At 44.6% G+C, this 12,720-nt stretch overlaps 1 protein-coding gene and 3 non-coding genes across 4 annotated transcripts; all 4 read right to left on the bottom strand.

Moving 5' to 3' along the window:
• Positions 1-2,101: 2,101 nt before the first annotated feature.
• Positions 2,102-12,023, bottom strand: NUCLEOLIN (nucleolin multifunctional protein). Its single transcript, XM_055398020.2, has 14 exons — positions 11,855-12,023; positions 10,466-10,582; positions 8,585-9,074; positions 8,008-8,220; positions 7,808-7,894; positions 7,483-7,624; positions 6,503-6,627; positions 5,444-5,567; positions 4,874-5,031; positions 4,274-4,397; positions 3,959-4,092; positions 3,297-3,423; positions 2,758-2,981; positions 2,102-2,580 (listed from the first exon to the last, which is right to left on the bottom strand). The coding sequence occupies exons 1-14, from the start codon at positions 11,870-11,872 to the stop codon at positions 2,504-2,506; spliced, it is 2,160 nt and encodes a 719-aa protein (XP_055253995.2). The 5' UTR covers positions 11,873-12,023; the 3' UTR covers positions 2,102-2,503.
• Positions 3,124-3,257, bottom strand: LOC129538732 (small nucleolar RNA SNORA75). The gene has a single exon (XR_008682281.1). It is a non-coding gene; the product is annotated as a small nucleolar RNA SNORA75 (small nucleolar RNA).
• LOC129538746 (small nucleolar RNA SNORD20) lies at positions 3,787-3,866 on the bottom strand. Its single transcript, XR_008682289.1, has one exon. It is a non-coding gene; the product is annotated as a small nucleolar RNA SNORD20 (small nucleolar RNA).
• LOC129538741 (small nucleolar RNA SNORD82) lies at positions 7,698-7,767 on the bottom strand. The gene has a single exon (XR_008682284.2). It is a non-coding gene; the product is annotated as a small nucleolar RNA SNORD82 (small nucleolar RNA).
• Positions 12,024-12,720: the final 697 nt, after the last annotated feature.

Below are 12,720 nucleotides of genomic sequence, written 5' to 3'. Positions count from 1 at the left end.
TCAGGTGTCCACATCTTTGTGGGTGTGCTGCCACCTGCTGGAAGCATGATGAAAGTGGTGACAACCATTTGCTGTAGGGAGCTGCTTTTCTAAAATGGCTGCAAAACCCTCACCAGGAGACCAGACAGGTGCTGAGAAGGACTAGGATTAAGAGGTTTGTTAGACTCCCTAAATGCAAGTGCTACAGGGTAACAAAGAGTCGGACACGACTGAGCGACTGAACTGAACTGACGGGGTAACCACCCTTCATCTTCCTTCCAATGGAAATCACCATAATATCCCTGGCTGGAATAACTACTTGTACCTAAGGCTTGACAATCTCCTTCACTTGAGGGGAAGGAAGAACAGTCAGGATTAAAGAACTGTTTTTCTGCTCATCCTGCCCCACAGCAGATTATAGACACTGAGATCAAAGCCTGGCACACCATGGGTATAGTATAAGCATTAGCTGCTAGTGGGTTAGCAAGCCAGCAAATGCTAATTCATGTTTCTAGATGACCAAGTTGCTTATTACACCTTCAGGTTTAAACCCAGAAACTTGTCTAAAGTTGAGCTAAGCAGTCAGGGGTGGTACCCACAAGAGACAGCTGCTGGATAATGCAAAAGGCCCTGGAGACCCAGAGACCAATCATACAGGCCCTTCGTAAATGTCCTCTGTGACTGAGCTGCCATTGATGCAAATTTCCACACGTCCAGTCAAAAATTCTACACGTTTGCTTCAAGAGGTAACAGGCTTATAAGGCTTCCCAGGTGGCTCAGTGGTAAAGAATTCACCTCCCAATGCTGGAGACACAGAAGATGGAGGTTTGATCTCTGCATTTCCCATGGAGTAGGAAATGGCAACCCACTCGAGCATTCACGCCTGGATAATCCCATGGACAGAGGAGCCTGGTAGGCTACAGTCCATGGGGTTGCAGAGTCTGACACGACTGAAGTGACTTAGCCGGCATGTACTAGCACAAACGGCTCTAACTAGATCCTTTAAATCTAGAAAATATAGGCCACAAACGGATTCATTTGTTTTTAGGTTACTCGGATGTCTCTATGCTGGCTTTTCTTTCTAGCAGACCCAAATTTTCAATCTTCCCTGCTTCAAAGTAGGTATTTATCCTGCCCTGTCATACAACAGACTTGGTAGGTAGTGAGGTGGCACAAGTAAAGAATCCACCTGCCCATGGAGACGCGAGACTAGGGTTCAATCCTGGGTCGGGAAAATTCCCTGGAGTAGGAAATGGCAACTCACTCTAGCATCCTTGCCTGGAATACTAGAGCCGCCTAGTAGGCTACTGTCCATGGGCCACGGAGTGTAACACATGGAGTTACAGACATGGTGCATCACAGGCTCAAGGTTTAGACGCCCTCACTCCACCAGCAACTCACAGCCGGAAAACCTAGCCCACGGGGTGGGGATGATCCAAGTGACATCACTTATGCCACCGCTCATCTGACAGGAGGCAGAGCTCAGCTGGTAAATTCTGTGATGGCACTGGATCACCTATTATGCAGCCCGGTTCCTAAACCCCTGGTTTGTATCTTTCACCCGGCCTTCTATTCCACCAGTATCTTTCATTCTCTTTATCACCCAGGGCATTATTTTTCAACTAAAATGTTAAACCCTTGACCTAGGTTCTCTCATGTGACCTTTTATTTGGAAGTGGGGTGGGCAGGGAATGCTTGCACAATGTCTGAATTAACCCAGGGCAAAACCAAAGGCCTATCTTGTCAGTTTAACCCGAAGTTGTTGGAAGCCTTCATTTTGGCCCATTCACCCCCAAGAATTCTCATCAGGCACTGCTCTTGTATGCTTATCTAAGAAGCTCAACCAAACAATTCCTAGCCCTCTTTCCAGAGCACTTTTTCAGGACACCTGACCCTCAGGACTGTTTGTAAGTGGGATAAGATCATAGCACTTTCATATGCAGACACACAAGGTTGGTTACTTCAGTAGCCATTTCACCAAAATTTATGGCTGGGACACTCAAAACCAAAGCAGAAACATTTTCATCAGGGGTGGAGTAGATATGGAGTGGCAGAACTGGCTCCACCATGCTCCACTCTCAGTGATATTCCAGGAGAAACACTCTAAGACAGGAAGTACAAGGCTGGCACCAGAGTTCTAGGACTTTTAATCTGTCCCAAAATTGCTGAAGCAAAAATCATGATAAAACATTCTGCTTTCCTTTACACCCCCCAACGCAAAAAAAAAAAAACTCCGTAGGAAAAAAATGGTTTTGTACATGGGAAGAAACAATATAAATTCAAAACTTACAGATAAGGGTTAGCTCTATCACTCATCTCTTTAAAAAGTTTATACGAATATCCAGTCAACACCAACAGGGTTATCTCCCTTGAAATGTTATCTATACGGATTTTCCAAGTAGACCACAGGGCTGTATACTGTCTTGGAATGTCCTCAGAAGGCTCTGTCATTGATCAGGTAACAGAGTAAAAACCCCAGAGTCCTTTCTTCAAATGGAAGAGGGAGAGACAGGGATAGAAGAAACTATTCAAACTTCGTCTTCTTTCCTTGTGGCTTGTGGTCTCCTCCTCCTCCTCTGCCTCCTCGGAAGCCTCCTCGCCCTGCAGAAAAGCAAGACATCATTAAAACAGGCTCCAAAACTGTCAGTCATTGCTCCCCAGCAGGGTGAGTGAGGACTTAGGGACTGATGTGGAAACACGGATCTGCAGGTTTGGAAGTGCATGGCCACGTAAATAGCATCCAGTGGACACAGCAGGGTGGCCCTCCACGCTTCTTACCTCCAAAGCCTCCCCGGCCTCTACCACCAAATCCACCTCGGCCACCTCTGCCACCACCTCGGCCTCCAAAGCCACCTCTGCCTCCTCCTCGGCCACCAAAGCCACCTTCACCCTTAGGTTTGGCCCAGTCCAAAGTGACTTTGTTTCCATCGATTTCACCATCTTCCATGGCCTCCTTGGCAGCTTTGGCATCTTCCTCGCTGTTGAAGTCTACAAAACCAAACCTAAAACACCAAATGAAATTGCCTGTTATAAAGCACACACATGCCAAGTTTAATCTCACATGTTTCATGTTTCATAGCAATCCCATAAGCCTTAACTGGGAAAGACCCAGGTGAGAGCACTTCCCGACAGAAAGCTGAAACAGAATGTCTCACAAAACAGCTGAATAGGCCTCTGTGAAGACAGAAGGCAGCAACGCTAGCTCCGTGAATTGTCTCTTCTTCTCGTGCGAATCCTCAACTGTCACTGATCGACAGAAAGGAGCTCAGTGAGAAGACTCAAGGTGGAGCGCCGCACATTTCCTGCCTCTTACTCACCCTTTGGAGGATCCAGTTTCCCGGTCAGTGACTATCCTTGCTCGAATAGAGCCATCAAACGACTCCTTTAACGTCTCTTCTGTAGTATCCTCAGAGAGACCTTTGACAAAGAGAGTTTTGGATGGCTCTGGGAAATAAAAAATAAAAACTGTATCAGTCACAATCCATGACAACACTGGATTTACACATTACAGTCTAACATCTGACTACTGGCTAAGAATGCTTGCCTTAGCAAATGCTAGCCTTTCACTTGGAGTGTCTTTATAAAGAAAAAGCAGGTTAAAGCAACTTGGGTCAATTAATGCTTAATTCAGCAAAAGGTTTGGACCAAATTCCATGTGATGTTTACACTGATCACTAGAGCAGTTAAAAATCTTTATAGAAAACAGAAGCAGCAGCAACCCAATTAAGTGACAGCAGTCCTAAAATAGGCAGCTATAAACACAAGACAGTAAACCACAGGTCAATTTGCTGCTCAGTGTTGACTTAGCTGGATCAGAACTTGACTATCTAGAGGAATTTTCTTGTGATTTCATCAGTTACTTCTCAGATAATCAGTCATCATATCCAGTATCATTTACTCAGCAGCAACAGAAAGAAGCAAATGTTCTTCTGTAGATCTCAGGACCCAACCACAACATCCTGTTAACAAAATGACTTACGGCTTCTTGCATTAGGTGATCCCCTGGGTCCTTGCAACTCCAGTCTGATGGCTCTGCCCTCAATTTCCCTTTTATTACATGAATTTAAAGCTTCTTTAGCATCTTCAAATGAAGCAAATTCTATAAATGCATACCTGAGGATTAAGTCAATACTTAGAGTAAGTAACCAAGCACATGACTCCACTGCTGCCACCAAGCCTTTTTCCTCAAGCCAATCCTTAAACAATGCAGCTTCTGCTAAATGTCAGAACATGATTTCACCTCCACAAGGTAACTCTTAAAAAGCCTGTAACTGGCGACATAAAGATACTTTACCCTTTAGATTTGCCATTTTGGTTTTGGGGCACCTTGATATGAGTTGCCTTCTCAAATACTTCCTGAAGTGTTTCTTCTGTTGCACTATAGGAGAGGTTGCTTAAAACCAGGGTTTTTGATTCACCTATCAATAAAAGAGATGTCAGGTTAAGACTCTGAAGCAGTACGTCCCAACTGAAGTCACAGCTGTACTGCGTTCTTCAACAACTTCTGTGCTTCGGAGAGATAACACACTAATGTTAATACAGGTGGAATCCTACTTGCTACTCAACATCAAATACCTGTTAAGTACTTACATGCTGGTTCTTTCCATTCCTACTGTGCAGATGTGCAAGCTGACTATAGCCCTGTGTCTTCCTAGAATATTCTAATTTAAATGCACACAATCTAAGTTCTTTACAATATAAAACATACAAAGGAAGCTAGATTATCTATGTTCTAGCACAAATATTTCATATAGCTCTCATTCAAGACAATTATAAATAGAGATATAACATGCTGATCTACATCCAGTTTACCAACTATATATATACAGAACAAAGATGCAAAGGATTTTTCTCTCCAAAATTTCAGAACCCAGAAGGAAACCTAAATTCTTACCACTCCAAGTGCTATTCTTTCCACCTCTATGGTCTTGACTTTGACCTTTCTCTCCGGTGTAGTACAGAGAAATGGATCGCCCATCTATCTCTGTTCCCTGCTTTTCTTCCAAGGTTTTCTCTGCATCAGCTTCTGTCTTAAATTCAATATAAGCAATCCTACAATAAGGGGGAAAAAAGTAAAGAACTCACTCGGTTTTAAAAACCGTATTAATTCTCTCTTAATCTCAGCAATATGACTTTATTTCAGACGAGTAAAATAAAAATGCCCTTTGTTTTACAATAACTGAAATGTTCAAAGTTTCTGCCATTTCCCACTTTCCAACTAAAACTTTCCTCCCACTACAGAAAGCTTATCCAATACTTCTAGAAAGCTAGGCCTTAGGTAGTACTTTATGTTAGTTTATAATAAAATTACTGAATTAGGTTCACTGTCCTCACTGTACAGAGAGGCAACTGAGGTTATAGAATAATTTGCCCAAAATCACAAACATAGAAAAGTTAAATCAACATTTCTTCTATAAATTAAAGTTTCATTTTAATGAAACGTTTCAGTAGACACCAAACATACCCTTTACTCTTTCCATCCTTGCTGACTAATCTGATCTCCACAGCATCTTCAAACACTTCTTTTAATTCATCCTGAGTAACTTTGTAAGGCAGATTTTTAGCCAAAAGTGTTCTTGCATCTCGATCTAGATTAAAAAAGAAAAACACAAAGATGAACTGAATGGCTTAAACGACCCTTGTCCCAAAGATCAAAGACTGACCAATGTACAAGTTCTTGCTAAAATTTTTATGGACTTCTCTGGCAGTCCAGTGGTGAAGACTGAGCTCCTAATGCAGGGGCACAGGTTTGATCCCTGGCTGGGGAACTAAGATCCTGCTTGCAACAGGGCACAACCAAAAAAATTAAAAAGATTAAAAAAAAGGAGAAATAATTTTTAGACTTCATAATGTAGAAAGCATTCTATTATGTATTATGGAGATATAGCAATGGCAAAACAAACTGCTTTCACAACTGACAGCTAACTATGTGCTGAACACTTAAAAAAAAAACTAAATATCATATGCTATGTATATAAAGTAAGTGTTCAATATGTTTTAATTTAAAAGACCATGGGGGAAAAAAACTGTAGGGAATTCCCTTGTGATCCAATGGCTGAGACTCTTGTGCTTCCACTGCAGGCAGGCGGCACGGTTTGATTCCTGGTCAGGGAACTAGGATTTTACAACGTATACAATGCAGGCATCCCAAATGTTAATTTTAAAAAACTTAAAAATAAAAAGGTGATGAACACACACTTGAAAGGTGACAAGTGTATAGAAAAAGGTAAAAGACGCAAAAGAGTAGTTAAGAGATCTGCTCTAGGTCCAGTGAGGAAAAGACTATTAATTTAGATACACCCCCCAAAAAAATTTAGATATACCAAACCAATTATTTTTTGATTAAGCTGAGCAAGCAGTGCCAAGGATTGATGTAAACATTTAACATTCTAATTCATTTAATCCTCAACATATGAGGCTGAAAGAAAAAGGTTAAACGACTTACCCTGGCTTGTCTACATTAGATACAATACACAGCTATGAACAAGCCATCAGTATCAGCGTTACCTAAAGCTTTACATACCTTTCTTACTGTCTTTTCCCTTTGGTTTTTCTAATTTAATTTCATTGCCAAAGACTTTTAAACCAGTGAGTTCCAAGGCTTTTTCCAGGTCTTCGGCAGATTCAAAATCCACATAGCCAAACTTCCTTTAAAGTGAAGAGACAAAAATTTTAAAAATTACAGGCCAGGGGGTGGTGGGACAAACCCCACAAGAGTCACAAGTAACAAGTACTCTGGGCAAGCAGAGTACTTGCACTAACATGATAGTGCAAACAAAGATTAAGAAGCACCTATACTATTAACAAAATTAAGATGGGGCTACAGAACAGGGTCTGTAAGTATCAAGACCTAATGATGCAAGTTCACCTCTGAGATCTTCCTTAGCTACACTGCTGCTTAACAACTAATAGCACAAGATAAAAGAACCTATTTAAGCACTAAGAGAATCAGTTGAAAAGCCGCCGCCGCCAAGTCACTTCAGTCGTGTCCAACTCTGTGTGACCCCATAGACGGAAGCCCACCAGGATCCCCTGTCCCTGGGATTCTCCAGGCAAGAACACCGGAGTGGGTTGCCATTTCCTTCTCCAATGTGTGAAAGTGAAAAGTGAAAGTGAAGTCGCTCAGTCGTGTCCAACCTTTGGTGACCCCACGGACTGCAGCCTACCAGGCTCCTCCATCCATGGGATTTTCTAGGCAAGAGTACTGGAGTGGCTTGCCATTGCCTTCTCCGAGTTGAAAAGCATTCACTATTTATAGCTTTTCAGGTCTACTAAATATTTAGTTTGTGTTATATCAAAAATTAAGGGGAATTATGAAAATTTCAATTTGGGGCTTTCACAATTCGATAATCAAATTATTTAATTCAATAATGTCTAATCTTTGAAGACTTTTAGATATTCATGTTTAAGAGTAATGAGCTGAGGTCCTAAAAGGGAAAGGAAAAAGCAACAGCACACCCACAAACAATGTGTGATGCTATGACACAGTGCCCCCATACTTACCTAGACACACCAATTCTGACATCAACAACAGCAAGATCATTTTTAGCAAAAAGATCACTGATACCCGTTTTCAATTCAGGAGCAGATTTATTGAAGTTCAGGTTTCCAACAAAGAGATTGAAAGATGTAGTTGGTTCAGTGCCTGTACAAAAATTTTCTCAAATTAGTCAATTTTCCAGTATACTTGAATATTAATCAAATTATTTCTATACACAGCACATCAGCAGATTGCAATGTAACATCAGGTTTCAGTATTAAGTCCCTTTATTGTTCATCCCTTGTGCTATGCGGTGTCATTCCCCAATCCCCCAATTCTCTAAGTTACCTTCCACTTTTTGTTTCTTGGCTTCAGGAGCTGCTTTTTGTTTGGCCATTTCCTTCTTTCGTTTTCCAGGTGCTTCTTTGACAGGCTCTGGACAAGAGTTCAAACAATCTATGTCATTCACAAGTGTCATCCACACATACTCAAGTACCTCCTTTTAAACAAAACTTATGTCAATGAACTAGAGAATCCAACTTGATTACCTTCTTCCTCTTCCTCCTCTTCTTCCTCCTCCTCCTCCTCTTCTTCCTCCTCATCGTCATCCTCCTCTTCATCATCGTCATCCTCTTCCTCCTCCTCTTCATCATCATCATCCTCTTCATCTTCATCAGCGCTCTTAGCCTTCACAGGAACAGCTTTTACTGGGGTTTTCTTTCCTTTGGCTGGTACAATCTCCATAGGTTCTTCTTCAGAGTCTGAAAGAGAAGGAACCTAGTCAAAAACTGAGTTCTACCCCAGTTCTATGAAGACCTAAAGGAAAATAAATGCAATCTTGTTCATGCTACTGTGCTTAGTAAAATGCAGAATGAGCTGTTTGAAGCATTTTACTCAGGAGCAGCTACAGTCTGTGGGGTTGCAAACATCGAAAGGACTGAGCAACACAAGCAGGCAATCTTTCATGAGTACCAATCTAGTGCGTCACAATTAGTTCAGAGAATCCCTGGGATGATTCTTGTCTAAGCCCCCAGGTTTTCAGGAGTATGTAGTTTTACCACCCATACCTCATCCCCAATGTACCTTGCAAACAGGAGTCCAGGAACTACCAATACAATGCCTTACCATCTTCGTCCTCGTCATCCTCCTCATCCTCCTCCTCCTCATCATCGTCATCGTCATCTTCATCCTCGTCATCCTCATCATCTGAGGCAGGAGCAGCACCAAAAGCAGCAGCTGCCTTCCTCACTGCTGGCTCATCCTCCTCTTCATCATCGTCGTCGTCCTCTTCACTGTCATCTTCATCTTCTTCATCACTGTCTTCCTTCTTGGCATTCTTGCCGTTCTTTGCTCCCTTGCCTGGGGCAGCTGCTCCCTTCTTACCAGAGGTTGCTACCAATGCTTTGCCTGGGGTGGCTCCCTTTTTGCCAGGTGTTACCACTGCTTTGGCAGGGGTAACTGTCTTCTTGGCAGGCATAGCTGCTGCCTTTTTGCCAGGGGTGACAACTGCTTTCTTTGCCGGTGTGGCAACTGCAACCTTTTTTGTTGGGGAAGCCATCATCTTCTTTGCTGGAGTTGTGGTAGCCTTCTTGCCTTTTTTCTGAGGGACAACAACCTTTAAGAATACAAAAAAAAAACAACATAAGCTTGTTTTCAAACTCGAAATTGTCCCATAAATGAATGCTCAATTCTAGCACTGCCTCAGTTCAACACCACATGCACCAGATGTGAGCAAGTTAAAAGGTAGGGTCAAATTAACAAGTTCTGTACACTTGAAGTCACAGTCCTTGTCTTGCACGAAACTCTAGCACAGACTGAAAATAGACTAGATGCTGGTGCATGGGCTTAGACAAAGTTTTAAAACTTAATTTTAAGCCTTAGTAACTGTTCTTCGGTCACTAAGTCACGTCCAACTTTGTGACCCCATGGACTGCAGCCAGGCGTCCCTGTCCTCACCATCTCCTGGAGTTTGCTCAAATCCACGTCCATTGGATCAGTGATGTTACCTAACCATCTCATCCTCTTCTGTCTGCCCTCTTCTCCTTTTGCCATCAACCTTTCCCAGCATCAGGGTCTTTTCCACTGAGTTGGCTCTTTATACACTGCTTTAAGGATTATGATTTGATATATGTAATCAAAAGCCTTAACACTTAGAAAAGACAACCTGTTAAGTGTTATTAAGTCATTTGGGGCTCTCAGTGGGTGGAGGTAGAAGTTCACTGAACGCTCATTCTTACGACCAAAGAAAAAATGAACATCAAAATGTCAAATGTGATAATCAATAGTGGCAAAATTAGTAAAGAGCACATTAGCTTGATAAAAACCATCCCTTGTCTATATTTAAAGTTACACTCAAAACTACTTTTTGTTTAACTATTGATTTTATCAGGTAACATGTGCCAAAATAAAACCTTCATTAAAGAAACATGAACAAATAAAGCAGTTAGTCATCTTTACAGTGAGCCAACAGTAGCTAGGAGTTCTAAATAAGTGCTAATACAATGAAAGATGGCAACTCTAAATCCACACCACGGTAACAGTGATTAGTATTATCAAACTCATAGGGTAACAGAGACCAACTGATCCTACTTGGAAGCTAGAAGAATCTGATAAGGCTAACCTCAGACCTGAATATAATGCTCAGAGCTGCCATTCACAGGACAGTTAACTGTCCACCCTGTTTATCTGGTATGTGGAACTAACACGTTGAAAGTTAAAAACTAGTGATTTACTACAATATATCACACCAAGCCCTACATAAGGTGTGCACGCATGTGCGCGCACACACACACACCTACAGCTGTTTCCTCTCAAGTTCATTCAAATATTCTTGTGCCATCTTGACATGTCAATACAACTTTGTGAAATGCTCGACCATTACAACAAACAGGTCCTATTAACAGAATCCTGGTTTTTCTGCCAATATTTTCAGACATCCAATACCACCTGCTTTGAATCTCCATTTTGGAGTTTAAGGCAACTCAACACTGAACTATACACAATTACCTCTTCTCCACTGCTCTCATCGTCTTCATCTTCTGACATTTCCTCATCTTCACTATCTTCTTCTACCTCCTTTGGGGGAGGAGCCATTTTCTTGGAGTCACCTTGATTTTTACCGGCCTAAAACAGACGTGACACATTATACCCACCCTCATTTCAAGCCATTCTTCATAGCAAAACTGCGGTCATCTCCCTTAGAACTCCCTCTTCATACTATTAACTACAATTTACATAAAAACTATCCTTCATACCAATGTTAACACAGGGCTTCCCAGATGGCGCTAGTGGTAAAGAACCCGCCTGCCAACGTAGGAGACCTAAGAGATGGAGGTTCAAACCCTGGATCGAGAAGATCCCCTGGAGGGCATGGCAACCCATTCCAGTATTCTCGCCTAGAGAATCCCATGGACAGAGAAGCCTGGCGGGCTACAGTCCATGAGGTCGCAGAGAGATGGATACGACCGAAGCGACTTAGCACTCAATTTCCTACGTATTTTAAGTTATTTAAAAAAACAACTTTTGCTTTGGATAAAAAGACTACTCTCTGCTTGCTACGTTCTTTAAGCACACCCGTTTTAAAAATTACACCTCCTGCCAGCATCGAAACTTGATTCACCGCACCGTTTCTCAATGCGGACTACAACTGGACCACTGTAATTGCCAACAATTCAAGGCCCTTCACGTGAGGAAAACCATCTTGAAAAGGTCTTTGAGGTAAACTGTGGCACCAAATTCCACCCCTCTCGTATGAAGGCAGCTTTAACAAAAAAAACACGTCTTAACTCGTAGTCTTCTATTAAGACTTCCTTTCCCAGGTTACCAACCCCGCCCCTTTCAGCCCTGGAAGGGCCACGTGGGGTAAGTCGCAGGCCACCACGTGCGCGCAGCCCGGCGCAAAAAGCACGCGGCAGGGCCTCCTTCCGGAGCCCCCCTCCCGTCCGCCCACCTCGCTGGACCGGGACCGGAGACGAGGTGCACCGCCGCCCTCCGCCCCAAGGCCAGGTCCCTCCGCAAGCCGCCGGGCGCACACAGCGCGGCCCACGTGGCGGGCCCCGCGCCGCCGCACGTGCGTCAGGAGGCGGGGCCCCGTTCCGGCCCGTCGCAGGAGTTTCGCCTCATCAGCCCGAGGCCCTGCGCCCCCTCCCCGCTCTCAGTCCCGAAGTCCTTCCCCGCCGCATTCACTACCCGCGCGGCACCTGCCGAAGCTCTTCACTTCGCTACCAAGCAGCTAAAAACGCGAGACCTCCCAGCTAATCGCGCGAGACTTCCCACAGCATGGCGCCCTCGAACGCGCCCGGGACTGCGCGCAGGCCCTCCTCCTGGCGGCGCAGCGCGCGCGCTCCTCGGGAAACAGGCCTTGACGTCCGTGCTCGCGCGGGCAAGGCCTCTTACCTTTGCGAGCTTTACCATGATGGCTGCTTATGACGGCGGAGTGTGTGGCGAACGAGTGGTGCAGACGAGCCCAGAAGAACCTAAGCACCGTCGATGGCGGCCGCTAATCCCTGAGCGCGTACGCTTGGCTGCCAGCTAGCGCTCGAGACTGAGGCGAAAGACTGAGCCTGCCCAGTAATCGCCTCTGGAAAGGCGACGACGGCACCCTCGTGACTCCACCTCGACCAACCAGATTTCGCGTCCCTCTCATGAGCCAATCGTGAGCCTCTAGCGGAGAACGGCGCGGGGCGGGGCGCGGGCCGAAGTGGGCGGGCCGAGGCGGCCAAAGAAGGGGGAGGGGATTCGTGGCGGCGGCCTGGGGGCGGGACTCGCTTTGTGCAAGACCAGCTCTGATTGGGCCATTGGCGCGCGGTATCCGGAGTGCCCATCCACGGCCCGCGCTCGTGGCGCCTGCGCTTTGGGACGGACATTTTGGCGCCGCGTGTTTCATAAGTCCCGGGCGGTGGATGCTAGTGGTCTCTGTTCGGTCAGGGTCTTGTCTGTTATGGAGGGCTTGAGTTTCCTGGGAGGCTTCGCGGGCGGCCCCGGCCCACATTCTACACAAAGCCTCCTGGAGGCAGTGCAGATAAGAGTTTGTCCCATTTCCTTTCTAAAGAGCTAGAGACTTTCGGGGCTTCAGACTTAACAGCGTTGAGCGCCCACCTTAGTTCACCATGCTAATGAACCGCGCCAGAAAGTACCCCTGTCTGCTGGTGACTCCCCCGGGGCCCCATCTCAGAAACTGCCTCCTGAGAGCTGCTGATATAGACAGTCTAGTATGTGAGGTTTACAGTGCGCAGCGCACAAACAATATTTAATCTCAAGAA

The sequence above is a fragment of the Moschus berezovskii genome, chromosome 2 (assembly GCF_049115385.1).
Source record: "Moschus berezovskii isolate FMDL1 chromosome 2, NW_MosBer_1.0, whole genome shotgun sequence".
NCBI classification, from domain to species: domain Eukaryota; kingdom Metazoa; phylum Chordata; class Mammalia; order Artiodactyla; family Moschidae; genus Moschus; species Moschus berezovskii.
This window is presented reverse-complemented; position numbering and strand designations above follow the sequence as displayed.